General features: G+C 36.5%; 1 protein-coding gene across 2 annotated transcripts in view; it reads right to left on the reverse strand.

Moving 5' to 3' along the window:
* The window catches only part of LOC132113027 (CAP-Gly domain-containing linker protein 4-like), a 55,972-nt gene that overhangs the window by 22,246 nt on the left and 15,991 nt on the right, over positions 1-17,735 (reverse strand). For both annotated transcript variants that reach the window (XM_059520816.1, XM_059520815.1), the window contains exons 7-9: positions 8,107-8,352; positions 5,413-5,548; positions 4,502-4,633 (exon numbers count right to left, since the gene is read on the reverse strand). In XM_059520816.1, coding sequence (XP_059376799.1) covers positions 4,502-4,633; positions 5,413-5,548; positions 8,107-8,352 — 514 coding nt within the window. The remainder of the gene's footprint in view (positions 1-4,501; positions 4,634-5,412; positions 5,549-8,106; positions 8,353-17,735) is intronic.

Consider the following 17,735-nt stretch of genomic DNA (forward strand, 5'->3'; position numbering starts at 1 on the left):
TTTTGTCTACATAAAACAGTCCCCAAGCAAGATATAGCCATTTAATAAAATATTTTCATAGGCGCTTTTCAGTTTAAAAAGATGTACATTTAGTTTACTAACAATATAGATGTGAAGATGTTTAGGTGTTCAAGCAAATGGAATCATTGTTTTAACAAAACACAGTAAAATGGTGACTTTTTTTTAGGATTATATATTTTCAATATGAGTGTGAACAACAAACAAAAACCATGCAGCTATTTAGTGAAAATAATTGCACAAATTGTCTTCTGCAACAAAAATACAAACAGTGCAAATGATTTACAAACTACACACAAATTGAGCGAGAAATATACAGTGTAACAGAAAAAATTTTATAGTGAAAATGATCTTTATGAACTATATAAGCATTATTTACATAATATAAATCGATCCGCTGGCTGTATTCTGCATCAGAATCCATTTTACTGGGACATCGCTAGTGGTCAACTGGTATATTGCCAAGAACGATATATCGGCCGATATATCGATATAACTTTTCAAATACCGGCATTGGTCGATAGATTTTTCTGTTTGGCCAATGTGTCCGAGGCAATCTTTGAATGGCTTATGAAAATTTCTATTTCACAAACTTTGCAAAATGAGTCAAATCCAGTTGTGAGATCTTGTGAAGTATGCATGTGACCTGCATGGTAGCATTTTCTCTGCAAGACTTTCGGTTTAAAAATTAAATTCATGATTTCAAATTATGCTGCACTCTATGCATTTGCCCAACGTTATATAAAACCAAAATATAATTTCCACTGTGTGCAGTATGTAAAATGTGTTACCTTGGCTTTATCAAAAAAAAAAAATAAATAAATAAATAAAAATAATTATAATAAATTATAATTATATTTAAACTTCCTAGAATACTGAGTGTTCTGTTGGTTACGGTTTACTTCCTTTTTCATTTTATTTTTATTAAATATTTTTTTGTGGAAAATACTTTGTCATCTATAAGTATTTCCTTTCATATTTATATATAAATATATGTCTTAAAAATTAATTAAAATAAAATTATATCGGCTTTATACCCTGATTTCAAAGATATTGGCATCGGCTGTAAAAAAATAAATAAAAATATCGGTAGACCACTAGACATCACCTAGCAATGAAGACATAAATTCCAGTGCTTTATTCCATATGTACCGCTGTTTCATACTTGTTTTTTGGTTTGTTTTATGTCAAAGTACTCAGTCGCGTGCTTTTTAGCGCTGGTCTGAATACCATTTTTTGAGCTTCAAAGCTTTGGTAGTAATCAACATAGAATATTCCAAGCTTCGGAGGGAGGGGCTGAATATATTCTTCTCTCTAATAAAGGCAGGAATCTGTGTGTCTGTCTGTTTGCATTTATATTATGTCGAGAACCATTCATCCAATCGACTTCATGCGTGTGGGGTGTGTTGCTGCAGACCCAAGGGAGTGCAGTGTTGCATGTTGGTGCAATACAGACACGCGACATGTTCAGAATTAATAAACTTTCAATAAACTACAGAACAGCGAGAGCCCGAAGCGGCGCGCCTCATGCGGACAGGGCTTATATGCTCCAAAAACGGACACTGCACTAGTGAAACTAGTGTTATACTATACTATAGGCTTAATAATCACAAATTTTTCAAAATTGATGTGCTGTTGTGGTAGGCCAGTTTCAAATCGCAGTCTTGTCCTCACTCAATTTAAAGTGCTCCCACACAGCTGAGGTCTTTGGCATTTTTGTCTTCTCTTCCAGATGAACTGAATCATGACGTTTACTAATGGGTGATTCATAAGACATTTTTCCTCTATCGGGCCGAATGGTTCTCTTTGCTTAACCATCCCATACTGTGCCGATCCAGGCCAGTCAGCACAGATACGCTTTCTTTTTTTCACTGGCACTTAAAACGGAGCTCTTTGGAATGCAACACAAATGCGTCAGTCGTTGCCTTGGCTGTGTAATATAAACAACGGTATGGATGATGATCAGATATTCCTGTTTTTGGGACTCCTATTTTATATTTGATATTTACTTTGTTCAAAAAAAAAAAAAAAAAAAAAAAAAAACAACTCTTGACAGCGGGTATAATATCAATAAGTGCAAATGTTTCCTCCATAGACCAAACTTTTTTTTTTTTTTTATACTGAATGTAGCATAGCTGTTTACTTGGCTATTTGATCAAATAGTGGGCTTCCACTTAGCCAGCTATGTAGAAACTGATAGCCAAGCAACAGAGTGGTGACGTCACGCACATGCACTCTAACCGTGCCGAGAATTCCAGGCCCAGAAAAGTTTGTAATCATGCAGCGCTGTACCAGACTCATGTGGAAATACTGTAACTGTAACCATATCTGACATTCCTTATAAACATTTGGCCTGAAACAAACAGCAATATTCAAGTTTGAATGAAAACCATTTGAAGGGATGCCAGGTGTTAAAAAAAAGAGCAGAAAAGAAAAAAAAGATTATTCGAATCTCAGAATTGAAAATCGATTGCCAATCCACCGAAAGAATATTTGAATAACAGAATATTCTGGTCCAGCCCTAGTGCTAATCTGTGTTTTTTTTTATACTCTGATGAAAAACTTCTCCCATCTCCCATGCCAATGTGTTATTTTGTGTTTGTTTTCATGCACACTTTACAGACTTTACTTCCACTTTGAGTTTGTTCAAATTTCCAATGAAAAACCCTAAATGTGTTTTAAAAGCAAGTTAAAAATTATAAACTCATGAAAAACTAAAAGTGATAAAATAAAAAAAAAAAAAAATAATAAATATTTAAAGCTATAACAGTATCTCAGTGATACTCGGATATGCACTGCTGACTAACTGAAAACAACAATTTTATAGTAATAATAATAATAATAATAGTTAATAATAGTAATAATAGTTAATAAACCATTAAGCTTTTTCAGGACATTAAGAATTTTTGCATGGTGACATTTCATGACAATTGAGCAAATGCTGCTGTCAGATTTTTTTATGAACCTCTAGACGTGTTTAAAAAAATAAAAAAACGGACAGAAAACATAAAAGGGGAAGTAGAACAAACATTTGTTGTATTACAATGCCTTAAGGGCTCTTCATAAAAGCTCTATTGCCACACAAAGTTATTGAGATCCATATGTCTGCATTTAGCTGTCTGGGTGGACAATACCTGGGTCCTAGAGGAAGACAGCATGGAAATGCTTGTCTCTGAGATAATAGGAAAACAGATCAACAATGTTACACCAACCTGGTAAAGACCAGCCAACATTCAGCAAGCCACACGGAATGAGAAAAGGAACATCTCTAGTTTAACTAGTGAGGTGATGAAAGGAACTGCTGTTCATCAGTATTGAGCACTAATGAAAGTCTGTGAGGGTACACTACCTCTCTCTGGAGATGTATATTATGAGAAATGAGAGTCCCGGCAAGTTACAGGATATCTAGATATGTATGGTATACTGTACTTAAATCTGATGCCCTTAGAACTGTGTGTGGGTGATCTGTTCATCAGTTGTTGTTTTTTTGTTTTTTTACATTTATAGCATTTTCTTTTTACATTATAATTTAAGAATAAGATATCTTTGGTCCTGGTCATGATTATTTGTGTGTCCCTATTTTTTTGGTATTCATACAGCAACATTGATTTTCAAAAGAAAGACTGCAAGTTTAACGTTGCTTTAATAAAATTGTTCAATAAAAGGAAATACAACATTGTGTATCCTACATTTCAGATAGTACTCACAGTTAGTCAATTTTGCACTGCAAGTTTTAAGGCAATACAAAGTGTTGTGATATTTTTAATCCCTGAATGATTTTTAAATGAATTAGTTGAGTGAATAATTCAGTGATTATTATAAAATACTGGCCTAACAATGTAACATACAGAAACTGTCAAAAATATGTATAAAACCTATATAACCTAGCTATTTTTATTTAGTATAAATATTCCACGTGGTTCACAAAACCATCACAAATAATGATCATAAAAAAGTTTTAATGAATAATTATTATTATAAAGTATATAACACAGGAATACTTTTCAAAAGTATGTCAACTTCCCTTGTACAAAATCCCTCTGAGGTTTTCAGTCATGTATGATAATACAGGAAGATTTTAAATTAGTCATTTGTCCTCTTTTATTTGTATACGTGACAAAAGCAGAGATTATGCATGTTAGCTTAATTCCCTCCACACATCGGTGGGTGTCACATCTGTATAAACGGGCCCCGGGGTGAAAGCTGTAATGGCACACAAGTGACATTAACTCCCTCAATGATTCCTCAGTGCTCACATGGCTTTTTATAGTCCCTACAACCCCAGAGGGGACAAAATAAAGTGGTAACGCCAAATGCTTTATCACCACCATCACAGTTCACACTTGTGTAAGTTTATTTATCAAGAAGGTCCTCTGGGATGGTAATTAGCTTTGAGTCTGTGGTGGCCGCTGGGTTCCTCCTGATATTGGGTTTGTGAGCTGTAAAGTGGATTATTAAGCAACCAGGTCAATGAGAGATGTACCTGTGTTGACCTTGGACGTGACCCGTGCCAAGTCAATCCGTCTTGGGTGGGGAACGGGAGCAGAGGGTTGGCGGGGACTGTTTTTCCGGCGTTCTGATAGTTTGCTGACTTTAGAAAGGGGGGCGAAGATTCCTGGAGAGGGACAGAGAGAAATGATGATTGCTAACTATAAACATTCCATGAATATTTTGCCTGGTAGGGTGCGATGTAACATTGTTAAAAAAATAAAATAAAATATGAAGAAATATCATCAGTGGTGCATTTCCCAAAACCAACTAGCTTACTATGGTCATTATTTCTATTAAACTGCATTGGTAAAGTTGGAAATTGCAACCATAGATGTTTTGGGAAATGCATCCCAGATCAAGCATGTGACTGATAAAATGCCACTCTGTGACGATTGTCTTGGTTGAAGCTAGCTAAAAATTCAACATATAAAAAAAAAAGAACAAACAAACTTACATACATGGTTAATTAGTAAAAAAATTGACAATCACTAGTTATGCTCAAATGTTGCTGTTTCTTACTGTCACAACTGGGGCTGGTTAAGACGAGCAATACAATTTAATAGAGACTGTTCGATGCTTTATGTTTCATATGGTCATCTACTTAGTAAACATTAACCATTACTAGTTAAATATCATTATAACACACTTGTCAAAATCATAGCTACTTTTGCTCCAGATTTACTAGTTAGTAAACATTACGCTCGGTATTTATCCAGTTGGGCTAAAATATCACAGGATCACACTTGTAACGTTCTGGATAAATTTAAGAATTCTATGGAACAGACATGACTCATTCCTTAATTTTGCTGCACCTGGTTAACTTATTAGTAAGCTAATTACTTGACAATTCTCTTTGCAAGTCACTATCATTTCGGACATTTTTTTTTTCATTTATACTCTTACCATGTTTAATCGGGCAGGTGAAGTACTGAACGCCAGCTACCGATCCATCATTCTTGCCCACTGGTTGCTGAAGCTCCACTCCAGCCCAAAGACCACCAGCAAACTCTGTACTGCCACAGAACCGCAGAGTCCCAACCTTAGAAAACAAGTGAGAGTCGCAGAGTAAACTAAGATTTACACTTTTCCTTAATGCATTCAATCACGGGACCACAGGAGCATCCTGCTGAAACACTTTAACAACCGGAGGGGAGGCTCTGTGGGGACAGTGTGAGAAATAGTTTTCCGGCTGTGTGGGCTGCCGAGGCGATAATACATGTTCAATAGACCTGTTTCACGCTCTCTTTATCTCCGTCTATACTCCGGAGGGCAATGAAAAGTGATTACTTCTTTATTCCAGAAACAAACAAGCACATTCGCACACAGCGGCACGTATTTAGGCGAGCTCGACCGGTCGCCGGAGAGCCGACCTTGTTTTCTTATGTGCCGACATTCATAAACAGGCAAATGAGCTTGGATAAAAATAACGTTAAAAGTAAAATGGGGATCAAAGAAAGCCAGCGGCGCCAAGGATCCCTGAAGATAATGGGGTTTTGATTAGCCAATCTGCAGATTCTAGGCACTCTGCTCACTTTAGTCCCAGTGTGGAGGAGGATTTCATTAATGGATAATTTGATGTGTAGGCAAGAGAGGGCAAGAGTCAGCCAAAAAAAATAAAAAATAGTAAAAGGAATTATTTCGCAAGGACAATACAGATGAGCAAGCCCTCTGGTCTCTTTACTCTTCTTTCAGGTTTCTGACCCACTATTGTCCTTACCCACTGCAAATGGATTTAAGAGCCCCGGCTGAATCCCTGTCCATTACTGATGATGTCACAATGGCCCACAGCTTGCAATGCAGCTGCCTTTAGCTATAGTGAATTGTAGACAGTTATACAGCATATAGGACAGATTTGATTGAGTGGCAGCTTTAGGAAACCGTTCAGTGACATCTTAGTTTTTGGCTGGGAGCAATGCATAAAGTAATTTCTTTCCGACAACTCTCATTTTGCGGAACATTGTGTGGGGGTGCACTTGGTTCTATTAAATTTGACTTCTCAACGGCTTCAATCAATATCAATCACAGCAAACCTGTTATGTTTGAACTCTAGCATCTGTAACCTGTCTTAACATTTGATGCTAGGAACAACAAGCACACATATTTCATTGATTTTTGAAGCAAAAGTACTTTTTTTTTTTTTGCACACATATAAAACACATTATTATTTTACCAATGTGTATATTTACATGGTTTAGGTTTTATTAACATAACAAATTTTCATATTAAACATTGCTTTTAAAGCAATACACATACCTTGCTGTTTGTGGTTCATTTAGACATAAACGAATAAATGCTTAAAATTTTAGAAACACACACATACATGCATATAAATTGTATACAAATTAAATGGCCCCACAATGTCAAAATGTTCATGGTTTTCATGATTAATCCCCTCTGTGGGGATATTTGGTCAACATACACAAAGTAGCCCCTCAAATATATTAAGACAAGCAAGCCACATCAAAAAAGGATTGTATAATAAGATAGAACAGATTATTAGGATGGGAATTATACACATATTTTTATTGAACTGTTTGGCTTTTTGTTTGATATGCATTACAAACTGAACAATTCACTGGAGTAATCCTATTACATTTGGAAAATAAAAGAGCTTAAAGTGTGTAATATATATATATATATATATATATATATATATATATATTTTTTTTTTTTATTTTTTTTTTTTTTTAATTTATTATTATTTATTTTTCAATGCTACTGTACTGTACCACTGTACTATGCAAAAGGCCCCGTGATAACCTCCCATTGCTGGGTTGCGTCGAAAGATGATTATCTTGTATCGACAATAGCCAGAGATATTGTCAAAAAAATCAATTATGTGTATTATACAATTAACTATATGTGACCATGGACCAGTCATAAGGTTCATAAAAAAAATTATAAAAGAAAAACATCATCTGATAAGCTTTCCATTGATTGCCTATTGTTATGATAGGGCATATTTTTAAGTTTTATTATATTTACGGTAGGAAATTTACAAAATATCTTCATGTAACATGATCTTTACTTAATATCCTAATGATTTTTGGCATAAAATAAAAATCTATAATTTTGACCCATACAATGTATTGTTGGCTATTTCTACAAATATACCTGTGCTACTTTGACTGTTTTTGTGGTCCAGGCCTATAATTAAAATATTAACACTGCAGTCAGCAATAAAAATCAATGATATAAAAAGCTTTAGCCAATTTAAAGCACCAAGTTTCAAAAACAACCTGTTTACCACAAAATAAGTTTCTTATTTGTTTATTTTTTCCCACTATGTATGGGCCACAAGAGAAATATTAAGGGACTAAATTAAAACAGATAGCTATATATCGTTATCAGGATATGATCAAGTAGAATCAAAGAGTGGTTTAAGAAAGTGAAGATAAGGTTTGTAGTGATATAGAGTAGAGTAGAGTAATATTTTGTAGTGAATGGCAAATAAATAAATAAATTGAGAGAAATTCAGATTTAATTGAGAGTTACTTAAATGTCCAGATGCTTTTTGAAGCCACTGCAATAAAAATACAAATAAACTGTGTCTGTTTGACTATTACATGGTAAAATAAATTAAGAAATATGCAGTACCTTTTGACCAGCAATGATAACTTTGTCTCCAATGTGAAGTCCCATACTTGAAAGCTGGGTACGAGCTTTATCCGAGAGGAGACCTGGAGGTCGGGCCGGCAGGAGTGGGAGGAGAGCATCGGGTCTGGGGAGGACCTCCTGTAGCAGTGTGCGCAGCTCTTTAGCCTGGGCCGCGGCATCAGTAATTTCAAGAGGCATGTCTAGAGGCTCTGGAACAACATCAGCCGGACACTGGCCCTTATCATTCTAAAAAGACAAGGTTCAATGAAAACATGTCTAAAAACAAACATAAATTACATACATAAAAACATCCTAAATTAAATATTAGCAACTAACAAAAAGTGTCTTAGTAATGTGTTGGCCACCACATGGCATCACAGAATAATTGTAAAATAAGGGCGATCTCTCAGAACAACTTTAATTTCCAGGATGGATCGTCCTTTTATGTATCACCACGAGTCAGCTTTAGGGAATCTCCAGCTAACAAGCTACTTTTAATGTCAAGTAGTTAAGCTGCAGTCAAACAAATCTTTAAAAAAAAGTATTTGGATTCACTACCAGCGACTAACATAACGTGTCTAAATAAATTGAAGATATTTAATGAGAGTGTATTTATTTATTTATTAATCATGCAAGTGACTGCATTTTCTAAATGTTTTAAAATTTTAATTAGGATCTTAGTTAGGATGGCTGCCTCAAACTCAAACACATGAAATCACAATAAATAAAACTAGAAATTATAATTATTAGTTAATTAACTAAACTGGGGGAAAAATATCAACATGAGTATCTACCTCTAAATTTAGTTATTATTAAAGCAATACAGAGATTATTTTATGTTGACTGTGGCATCTGTGACTGTGGCTCATTTCCCAGACACCCTTAATTCAAGTTTCACCTTAAATCATTTAGGATTGGCATTTCTACATTATATTGAATGCCACTATAATTTATGTTTGTTTTACACTTACATATTTTTTTTTCCTTCCTGTTCTGAATTTTTCCCTTTATCTTTGGAGTGTTATAAGCTCTCTGTGCATAAAGAAGATCTGTAAAGTTGCAAAGACTCAAATACAAAGAGATATTCTTTATAAAAGTTAAGTCAACCACTCCTACCTAAAATGGTTTGTTCTAACACGCCCCCACATGTCTATGTCACGATGTGGGAAGATTTGCAAAACGCCGCCCAAACGTTCATGCAAAGAAAAAAGGTGTAACTTTCATTCTAACTGTTGCAGCAGGTGCCATGTTGTTGAGAAGCTGTGTGTTTCGTTGTGAAAGCATTTCACATACTTTTTTTGGCCTTCCAACAGAGGATAAAAACTAGAAATCAGTGGTTAAGTTTTATTTACAACACTGTTCCAAAATAGTTCAACCCAAATATTCAGATGTGTGCAGCGCATTTTGCGGAGGACAAGGACTGTGTCCTGTGAGAGTAGCATACAACACCGGTGTCTGTTTCTATAAAGTAAAACAGTTTAAACAAACTGACTTATACAACCATTATATATATATAAAACGGTTGTATAAGACATTTAGAAATCAGGGCAGCCGATGGCTGGTAGATGATGCTGACTTTTTGGCTGATATGTTTGGCCGATTTTCTTTGTTTGTTTGTTTTTTCATTCATCTCATAAAAGTGAGTTTGAGCAAATTATTATTGCAGGGTACAAGATAATAATAGTTGTAGTAGCCAAATTTAGGGTAATGATACATTGCTCCAAACTTAACCACCTTTTCAAAACAGTTCTGAAGCACGCTTTTTGTTTACATTTACTGACAGACACCAGTGTTTCCCACAGACTGCAAATTAATTCAGGCTCTAATTCAGCATGAGGCGCTGTTGTAGTGGAGATATATCGGTTTCCCCGGTAAAGGCTGTAATCAAATAAGTGCTGCTCACAAACGCTACTTTATCAGGCATTACAGGAAAAATGAAATTAAAATGACATCGAAGCTCTTTCACATATATGTAGGATTATCCTTGAACAGTCCATTTCAGTAAAGGAACCCAACACCGCATTCCACAGTTCAGAAAGATTCCCCATCAAACCATTATGGTCTTGGTGCTAAGATGGCTAAATCTTAGCACCAATCTTAGCACAAACTTAAGACCACATGGCCAAGAACCCCTGTGGTGACCCCAATGCAGAAATCCCCAGCCTTATCAGGAATCAGGAAGGATGCTAAGGCATTCCTTTGGCCCAGGATCACCAAAACCCTTAAACCATAGACTCTGTCTCCCAAAACCAACAGACTGAAATCTAACCCACTTGTGGTTTAATACAAACAACGGTCTCAAAATTACTTCCAATAAGCTGAATTGATTACCAGTATTTACATCACATATATCTTAAGTATCATTTATGTTTTATATAACCTGTGGAATTATTTCTGTGTGTTAAACTTTCATTACAGCCTATTCGTAGGGTTTTCTACCTCAGTTACAGGAATCAATCACCAGAAGTTGCCTCATACATGTGTATTCTCTGTATTATGCATGCTTTATATTACTCAAGTAATTTTGTGTGTTAAACACTTATCACGGCTAAATCCTTATTTACTTTCACCTTAACTATGGGAAGTATGTAGTTTGGTACCTACTTGATGGGTAAATGATTTCTAGAATTTTGATATAAAGTAGATGTGTGTAGGATGCACCATATTTAACCTGTTAGCCAGCACCCCCCATTATGGGACGCACGGCTGAAAGTGCTCTACCTAACTTATAATTGTAACAGTTTCCTACTTCAGTGTGTTACACACATAATTTTGGTGTCTTTGGAAAGAAGAACCCTTGGGCTTTACTTTTTATCAACCAGATTTGATAATGCTCAAAAATATTAAAAGTTATAGACACTGAAGTGCCTTGAATGTTTTTTTTTTTTTTTTTTACCACACTTAAATATTTTTTTATTTGATATGAAAATACATGAAATGAGTCCTGGAGCAATCTAGAAAAGTAATGGGTTGAAAGTCACATGTCTCATGAGTTTCTATTTCACAACTCCTTAAAATATCATGAAAAATGAGACTCCTGCAAATATTTTTCTGAGACTATGTCTACACCCCCCAAATATAAAAACAATATTTACCAACAGTATTGAAGGCTTCTACAAACTATTTAGTCATTAAACATACCACTGCATAGTTTTTTTTTCCATTATAAAACACTAGACAGAAACTTAGACATCATATAAGTGATTTATTTGAGCACTAGAAAAATACAATAAGAATAATTTGAGTAAGAAAAATAAGAATAATAATAATAAAAAAAAAAGATTTAACTTTGTTTGCCAATTACAGAAAATCCTGAGATTGCTAGAAATGCAGCATTTACAATGAATTACGATGCAAATAAGTGCTGATGTGTTGATGGCCACTTATACAGATGGTAATAACACAAATGTGCCATTGAAGTAAATAATCCACTCTCTCTATTCATATAGACGCGTTCACTTTGATAGCCGTGATCATGCAGTAATAGCGAGCTGATTTGGGCTGATTTGCACTCAAACAGATGGTAATCATGCAGATACATTCACATTCAACATAAAACACACTCTCACATATATAAAAACTGTTGAAAAATAAAAAACAAAGAAAAAGGCGATCGAAAAGTTCCGCCTCCATCAGCTGACAGGTGCGTCAGAGCGCGTCACGAGGGAGTGCCAAAATTCAAATATATTATCTTTCGCATATCTTTCATTCATTCTTATTTCTGGTGGATTGTCTCATTCTGTTTGTGACACTGTACGCTGCAAAACCATGCCGTTTTTTTACTACCAAGACGCAGTTTCCGACCGTGAGTTATTCCATAACGGACGCAAACAGTTCTGTCGCTGAAGAACTGAAACGTAAACAAAGGAATTATGATCCATATTACAACCTTATTGCTTCGTTGGACTAAACGTGCTTCATGAGATGTCGTTCAGTGGACCCTTACCTTTCTAACTAAACCGGGATTTACAGCTGTGGATGTGTTTATGACTCGTTATTACGACGGATCTGGTATGTACTGCGTTTCTAATGTTCATGTTTTTATGTGTACTGCTTACACAAATGTAGCAAATACAGTCTTTATAAGCTTTCCATTGAAAAACAGCGATCTGTCGTCGATACTTGAGGCTTAGATCTTTATAATGATACATAGTTTGCCAAGATTAAATTTGTCCCGTTTCATTTAATCTACCATATTTTCCGGACTATAAGTCGCGCTTTTTTCATAGTTTGGCTGGTCCTGCGACTTATAGTCAGGTGCAACTTATTTATCAAAATTAATTTGACATGAACCAAGAGAAATTAACTAAGAGAAAACATTACCCTCTACGCCGCGAGAGGGCACTCTATGTTGCTCAGTGCTCCTGTAGTCTACACTGAGCAGCATAGAGCGCCCTCTTGCGGCTCTAGACGGTAATGTTTTCTCTTGGTTCTTTGTTCTAAATGAATGCGACTTATAGTCCAGTGCGACTTATATATGTTTTGGACTGATGCAACTTATATTTAGGTGCGACTTATAGTCCGAAAAATACAGTATTCGTAAACACTGACACGTGCGAGTTTAGAGGCTTTCAGGACGAGGGTGTTCTCGTGCTGGCTAACATGTTAAACTATTAAGTTTGCTTATTAAAGCGTTTAAACTAAACTCTCAGAAGTTTGGACACATGCGATCACGTGGACATTACGCTAATTACATGCAAGAACTGGAGAAAGGGGCATAGGCCCCGCCCAAGACAATATCTGATTGGCTGTCGCACTAAGAAGGACGGGTCAGATTGACACGCTTATAACCCAATGACAAGCTTTAGCTATGTGCCTAGCTTTTGCCCTGCTTTGCAGTGACTTGGGCTCTTGCCTATGGTTTGTGCTGACCTTTCCATCGTCCAGCTTCAAACCACCAAGAGCTCACTCAAAACTCCTAAAACTCTTCCGTAAGATCCTTCGTCGAACTTCGTCCAAGAAAACCCCCTCAGAAAAACTCTGTTGCATAGCAACACGCAATCCAGGAAGTCTCGCGAACAAAGCGCCACTCGGCAAAGCCAACCAACCACTCACCATCGATTGCTGTCCCTCAGCAATCATCGACCGACTGCCAGCCAATCAGCGCCAGAGAATCCCTCTGCAGCAACTTCGTTACAGAAGGGAAAGCATCCAAAGCCAACAAGGAGCATACAAATGCAAGTACACAATATCTCCTAATTCCGGCTGAAACTGGTGCAAATCTTATTAAGAAAACAAACTAAGATTAAAGTGCTAGTAGACTGATTCTCTCAAGTTGCGGTCAAAAAATAGTGTCTAACGCTAGACACTTGGGACTCCATTCACCCTCCGTTAATAACATCACTTTTCTCTGTCACTGTTTGAATGAATGTTTGTGTGTTTTCGTTAGTTTAGTTTGTGTGTATTAGAGTAGTTTAATAAAGCTTGTTTGATTTTACATACCATTGTCTTGTGCTGTGTGCTTACAAGTTACTGCCTTAAACTGTAGATTATGTTACCTTGCTCATAATCAGTTATCATAATTTTATGATATTATTACCATAGGCCACGGGATAATATTTTGTCCAGAATTGATAAAATACCTTAATCTCAATTTATCGGTGGACGAATAGTTGATAAAGTGTTAAATATTAATTCTGAATAATTTGCATACTAATTCGGTTCTTATTCACTGTAATTCAATCCCCTTTGAGTTATATTGATATTAATTCCCTCATTAATCTTACACATATTACACAGCCTGCAGCTCATAACTGCTCAAGAGTGCACTGACCATGAGCAATGCAATCTTTTAGGACATAGTTGGTCCTACACACACATTTCATGAGGAAAGTTAACATGCACGTTATAATCAGCCCAGAAGTTTCGTCTGAATTAAACGTGTTTCTACTTTCACAAGCAAATGACTTGTTGCACTTACAGTATGAATATGATAACTTTCCAGCATCAATTCTAGTACGGTAAAACTTTATTTTTGAAACAGGATATATTGCCCTGCCATTAGCTGAAGCTGTGTGTGAACAAGTCGTTGCAGCAGAGAGTGAGCTGCTCAGAGGAAGCTTCGCAATACTGCTTAGCTGCCCGCCAGTGCGCCTGCCTATAAATCGGCCTAATCTGCAGCACAATAGGCCGATGCCGATTAATTGGTCGACCTCTAGTAAAAATCAACGAGTTTCAGAAAGGCGGGGCATAGAGGAGAAACAATAATGTACATTATGTGGAATATAATGTGTTTTTTTAACCTTAAACCACAAACACATTTCATTATACCGAATAATGTTCTTTTTAGCAACGTCACATGACCCCTTTAAATTTAAATTTGTAAAAGAAAATTAAAAAAAATAATCTTTGTAATTCTTTTTTTTTTTTTTTACATTAATGTGTTTACGTAATAATGTTTATTTACATTAATTTTTTAATTTAGTAAAACAATGTAACTTACACAACGATGCGACACAACTGAATTTATTTCTTTATTTCAGTTAGCAGTGCAAAAGTTTGTAGGTTAAATTCCCATAATTGAACATACTGGAAAAAAAAAAAAAAAAAGCCGGATTGCACTAGAAGTCGCTTTGGATAAAAGCATTTGCTAAATACATAAATGAATGTAAATGATTCATCTATTCATTCATTCATTCATTCATTTCTTTATGATCTCTCAACAATGTGATTTTGACCCAGTGCGACTTCTGGAAAATACAGAAAATACTGGTGCAAGCTAAACTGAATCAATGAATGCAAAGACACAGCAAGAACTAGATGAATATGTTTAACAGTATGTCTCATCAGCCCCCTCCAGCCAAACAGCACAATACCTCTACTGCAGCACGGCTCAATGCCATTTTTAAATGTATTGCACAGCAAACTGCCTGAGTAGTGGACTTCTTGTGCCCTTCTGTCTTATCCAACAATGTGTTGTGGCAGGCACCGAGCTGGAACCAGACAAGGAAGATGGCCAAAACAAATGCGTCGTCCTTGACATGGCTTGGCTGGCGAGCGAACAGTAACTGTGTTTCACTTTTCCTCGGCCCATTGGCTCTCTGCGGGCTTTAGGCTTAATGTGCTTGCCCATCTCTCCATTCTGAGAGCCTCTCTTCGCATCAAGAAAAGCTGAAAGGGTTTGATGTACCACACATTTCTTAGACAGCAGGGTACGGTGTTGGAGTTGCTTTCCATCTTCAGACACATATAAATGTAGAGCTCCTGACAACTGGGAACTAAGGGCTCTCAATTTGTAATGGGTTCATAGATAAACAACACCACTGGGTGGCCTCCTGCAGCTCCATACATCAACTGAGTCTTTTACTACCACAGCATGAAGACAATAGCTCTGTTCCGAAATCTAGTGAGATGCCTAAATAGACAGCATTTTAAGGCCTCATGGATGAACTTAAATCTGAGATAGTATAAAATAGTTTTGGCCAAATGATGAAGCGGCATCTGATATATGGAATTAGGAAATAATAGAATAAATTATGCCAAGTTCAGTGATTAAAAAAACTAACTAAAAAACCGTCCTTTGTTAGCTTAGCAACATGTTAACGTTAAACTCCCCAGTGTGGAGAAACAGAGATGGGAGAAGGAGAAGAGACAACAGCAACTGGAAACCACAACAATAACAGATAATGAGTGCTTATATGAGAGGGTTAAAGGTGCCATTGAATGCAAAATTCACTTTTATAAGGTGTTTGAACACAGCTGTGTGATCGCAGTGTGTCAAAAACAACCAGCCTATAATGGTAAAAATCCGCCCACTCATTGTTTTAGAATTCATATAAATCATAAACAGCCTCTTCACAGAAGCAGTACCAGATTTCTCACCACTATGTCATAGTCAGGGAAAGTTCCATCTATTTGTGTCACTATCTACCCTATTAGCATATACATAGCCCTGAGTGAGAAACAGCAGTCCGCCATTACTGCTGCTGGAGGTACAATGTCAGCGCCAAAGAGCCATTAAAAGTGTTGTGTGTTGGGATGCACCAACTAACATAAGAGTCTCCATAAACCGCTGAGGACATGGTGGTTAAATTTCATTTTTCAAAAAAAAAAAAAAAAAAAAGTTCTATACATTTGTGCTAACATTTTACGCCAGACTGCCTCACAAAGGAGGGTCAGTTTAGCGCTGGTGTTGTACAAAGATTAATTCTGAAAAAGGGAACGATACCAACTCTTCGTGTGCAAACATCCGGATTTCAGACAAAGTAAGCATCACGTGTCATATTTTGTTTTTCAAAAGAGCTTCTTGGCTCTCTGTAAGGCTAAAGTTGATAAAGCTACCATTATCTCTGCATGTTTCCACACATGCTACCAGACTATTCTTAAAAATGAATGTGGTAGTTAAAAATTGCAGTTGGAAGCAATGTGAGGTCAGTAACACGGTCGCCACCAGTTAAACCATAACACTGGTAACGTTATGCCTGTGAGCATGTGCTCTTGAAGCTCCACACTCTACTGAAAAGGGTGGTGGGAGCACCAGCTCATTTTCATTTAAAGGGGACAAACACAAAAAACAGCGCCTTATAGCTCATACCCTAAAAGTGGAAATGTCAACAAGCTATAAAAATTATATGTGGGGTATTTCGAGATAAAACTTCACATATACATTTTTGGGGACATAAGATTAATTTAAAATATTGTATCAATGCATTCGAAGTCGATCAAAATGTCATTAGTTGCTTAAATAAATAAAAAATCCACAGGAAGTGGCAAAATCACATAGTCCGGGATAGTGTTGTCAAAAGACCCGGTACTTCGGTACCAAGTCGCACTAAAAAAATGAAAATGTGATGGTAGCAAGTTTCTTTAAGTACCGGTGGTACCGAGTTTCCGCGTTTTCTGCTTCGCGGAATTCATAGCGCAGTATGCGTCAAGAACCGTGTCGGTCAACCTGTCCAGTTTCTTGACGCATACTGCGCTATGATTTCCGCGAATCAGAAAACGCGGACGGAATCTCAAAATCACGTGATGAATGCTCAAGTCCGATTTTATATATCCTTGAGTCCGAGTCCAAGTACGAGTCATCAGTCAGCGAGTCAAGAGAATGGAGTGTCGAGTCGGACTCGAGTCCAAAGAATAGTGACTCGAGTTGGACTCGAGTCCGAGTCCAGGACTCGAGTACTCCATCACTGCATTCTACTAAATAATAGTAATATTTCTAGCACAATGCCTTTATGTAAAAATGAACTTTTTTTTTGACGGGTTGCCGTGAATACCTTTAAATTGACACTGGTTTTCCTCAAATGAAACAGTAAAATGCTTGTGAAGTGACTCAGAACAGTTCTGGTGACGTTGTTTATGTATTTATGTCCTCATTGAGATGGTCACGCGCTTCAGTCTATGTAGTAAACAAACCTGCATGTCTCTGCCATTACTCTGCATGTCTCTGCATGCCATTACCTGCATGTCTCTGCTGGTCTTTAATTACAGTACATCCATCAGGACATGCAAACGTTTGTTCCGATCATCGACTTTAAAAGTGGCTTATCATTTGAAACATGTAAGTAGCAGCAACATTACACAACTGCTCACTCTAACATTAACCTAGAAAAATATGCCCTAATTGGAGAGAGTTTGTGTGGAAGCTGAAATTATTACACATTACATGGTTTATTTATATAAACATGTGA

This window comes from Carassius carassius, chromosome 32 (genome assembly GCF_963082965.1).
Source record: "Carassius carassius chromosome 32, fCarCar2.1, whole genome shotgun sequence".
Lineage (NCBI taxonomy): Eukaryota > Metazoa > Chordata > Actinopteri > Cypriniformes > Cyprinidae > Carassius > Carassius carassius.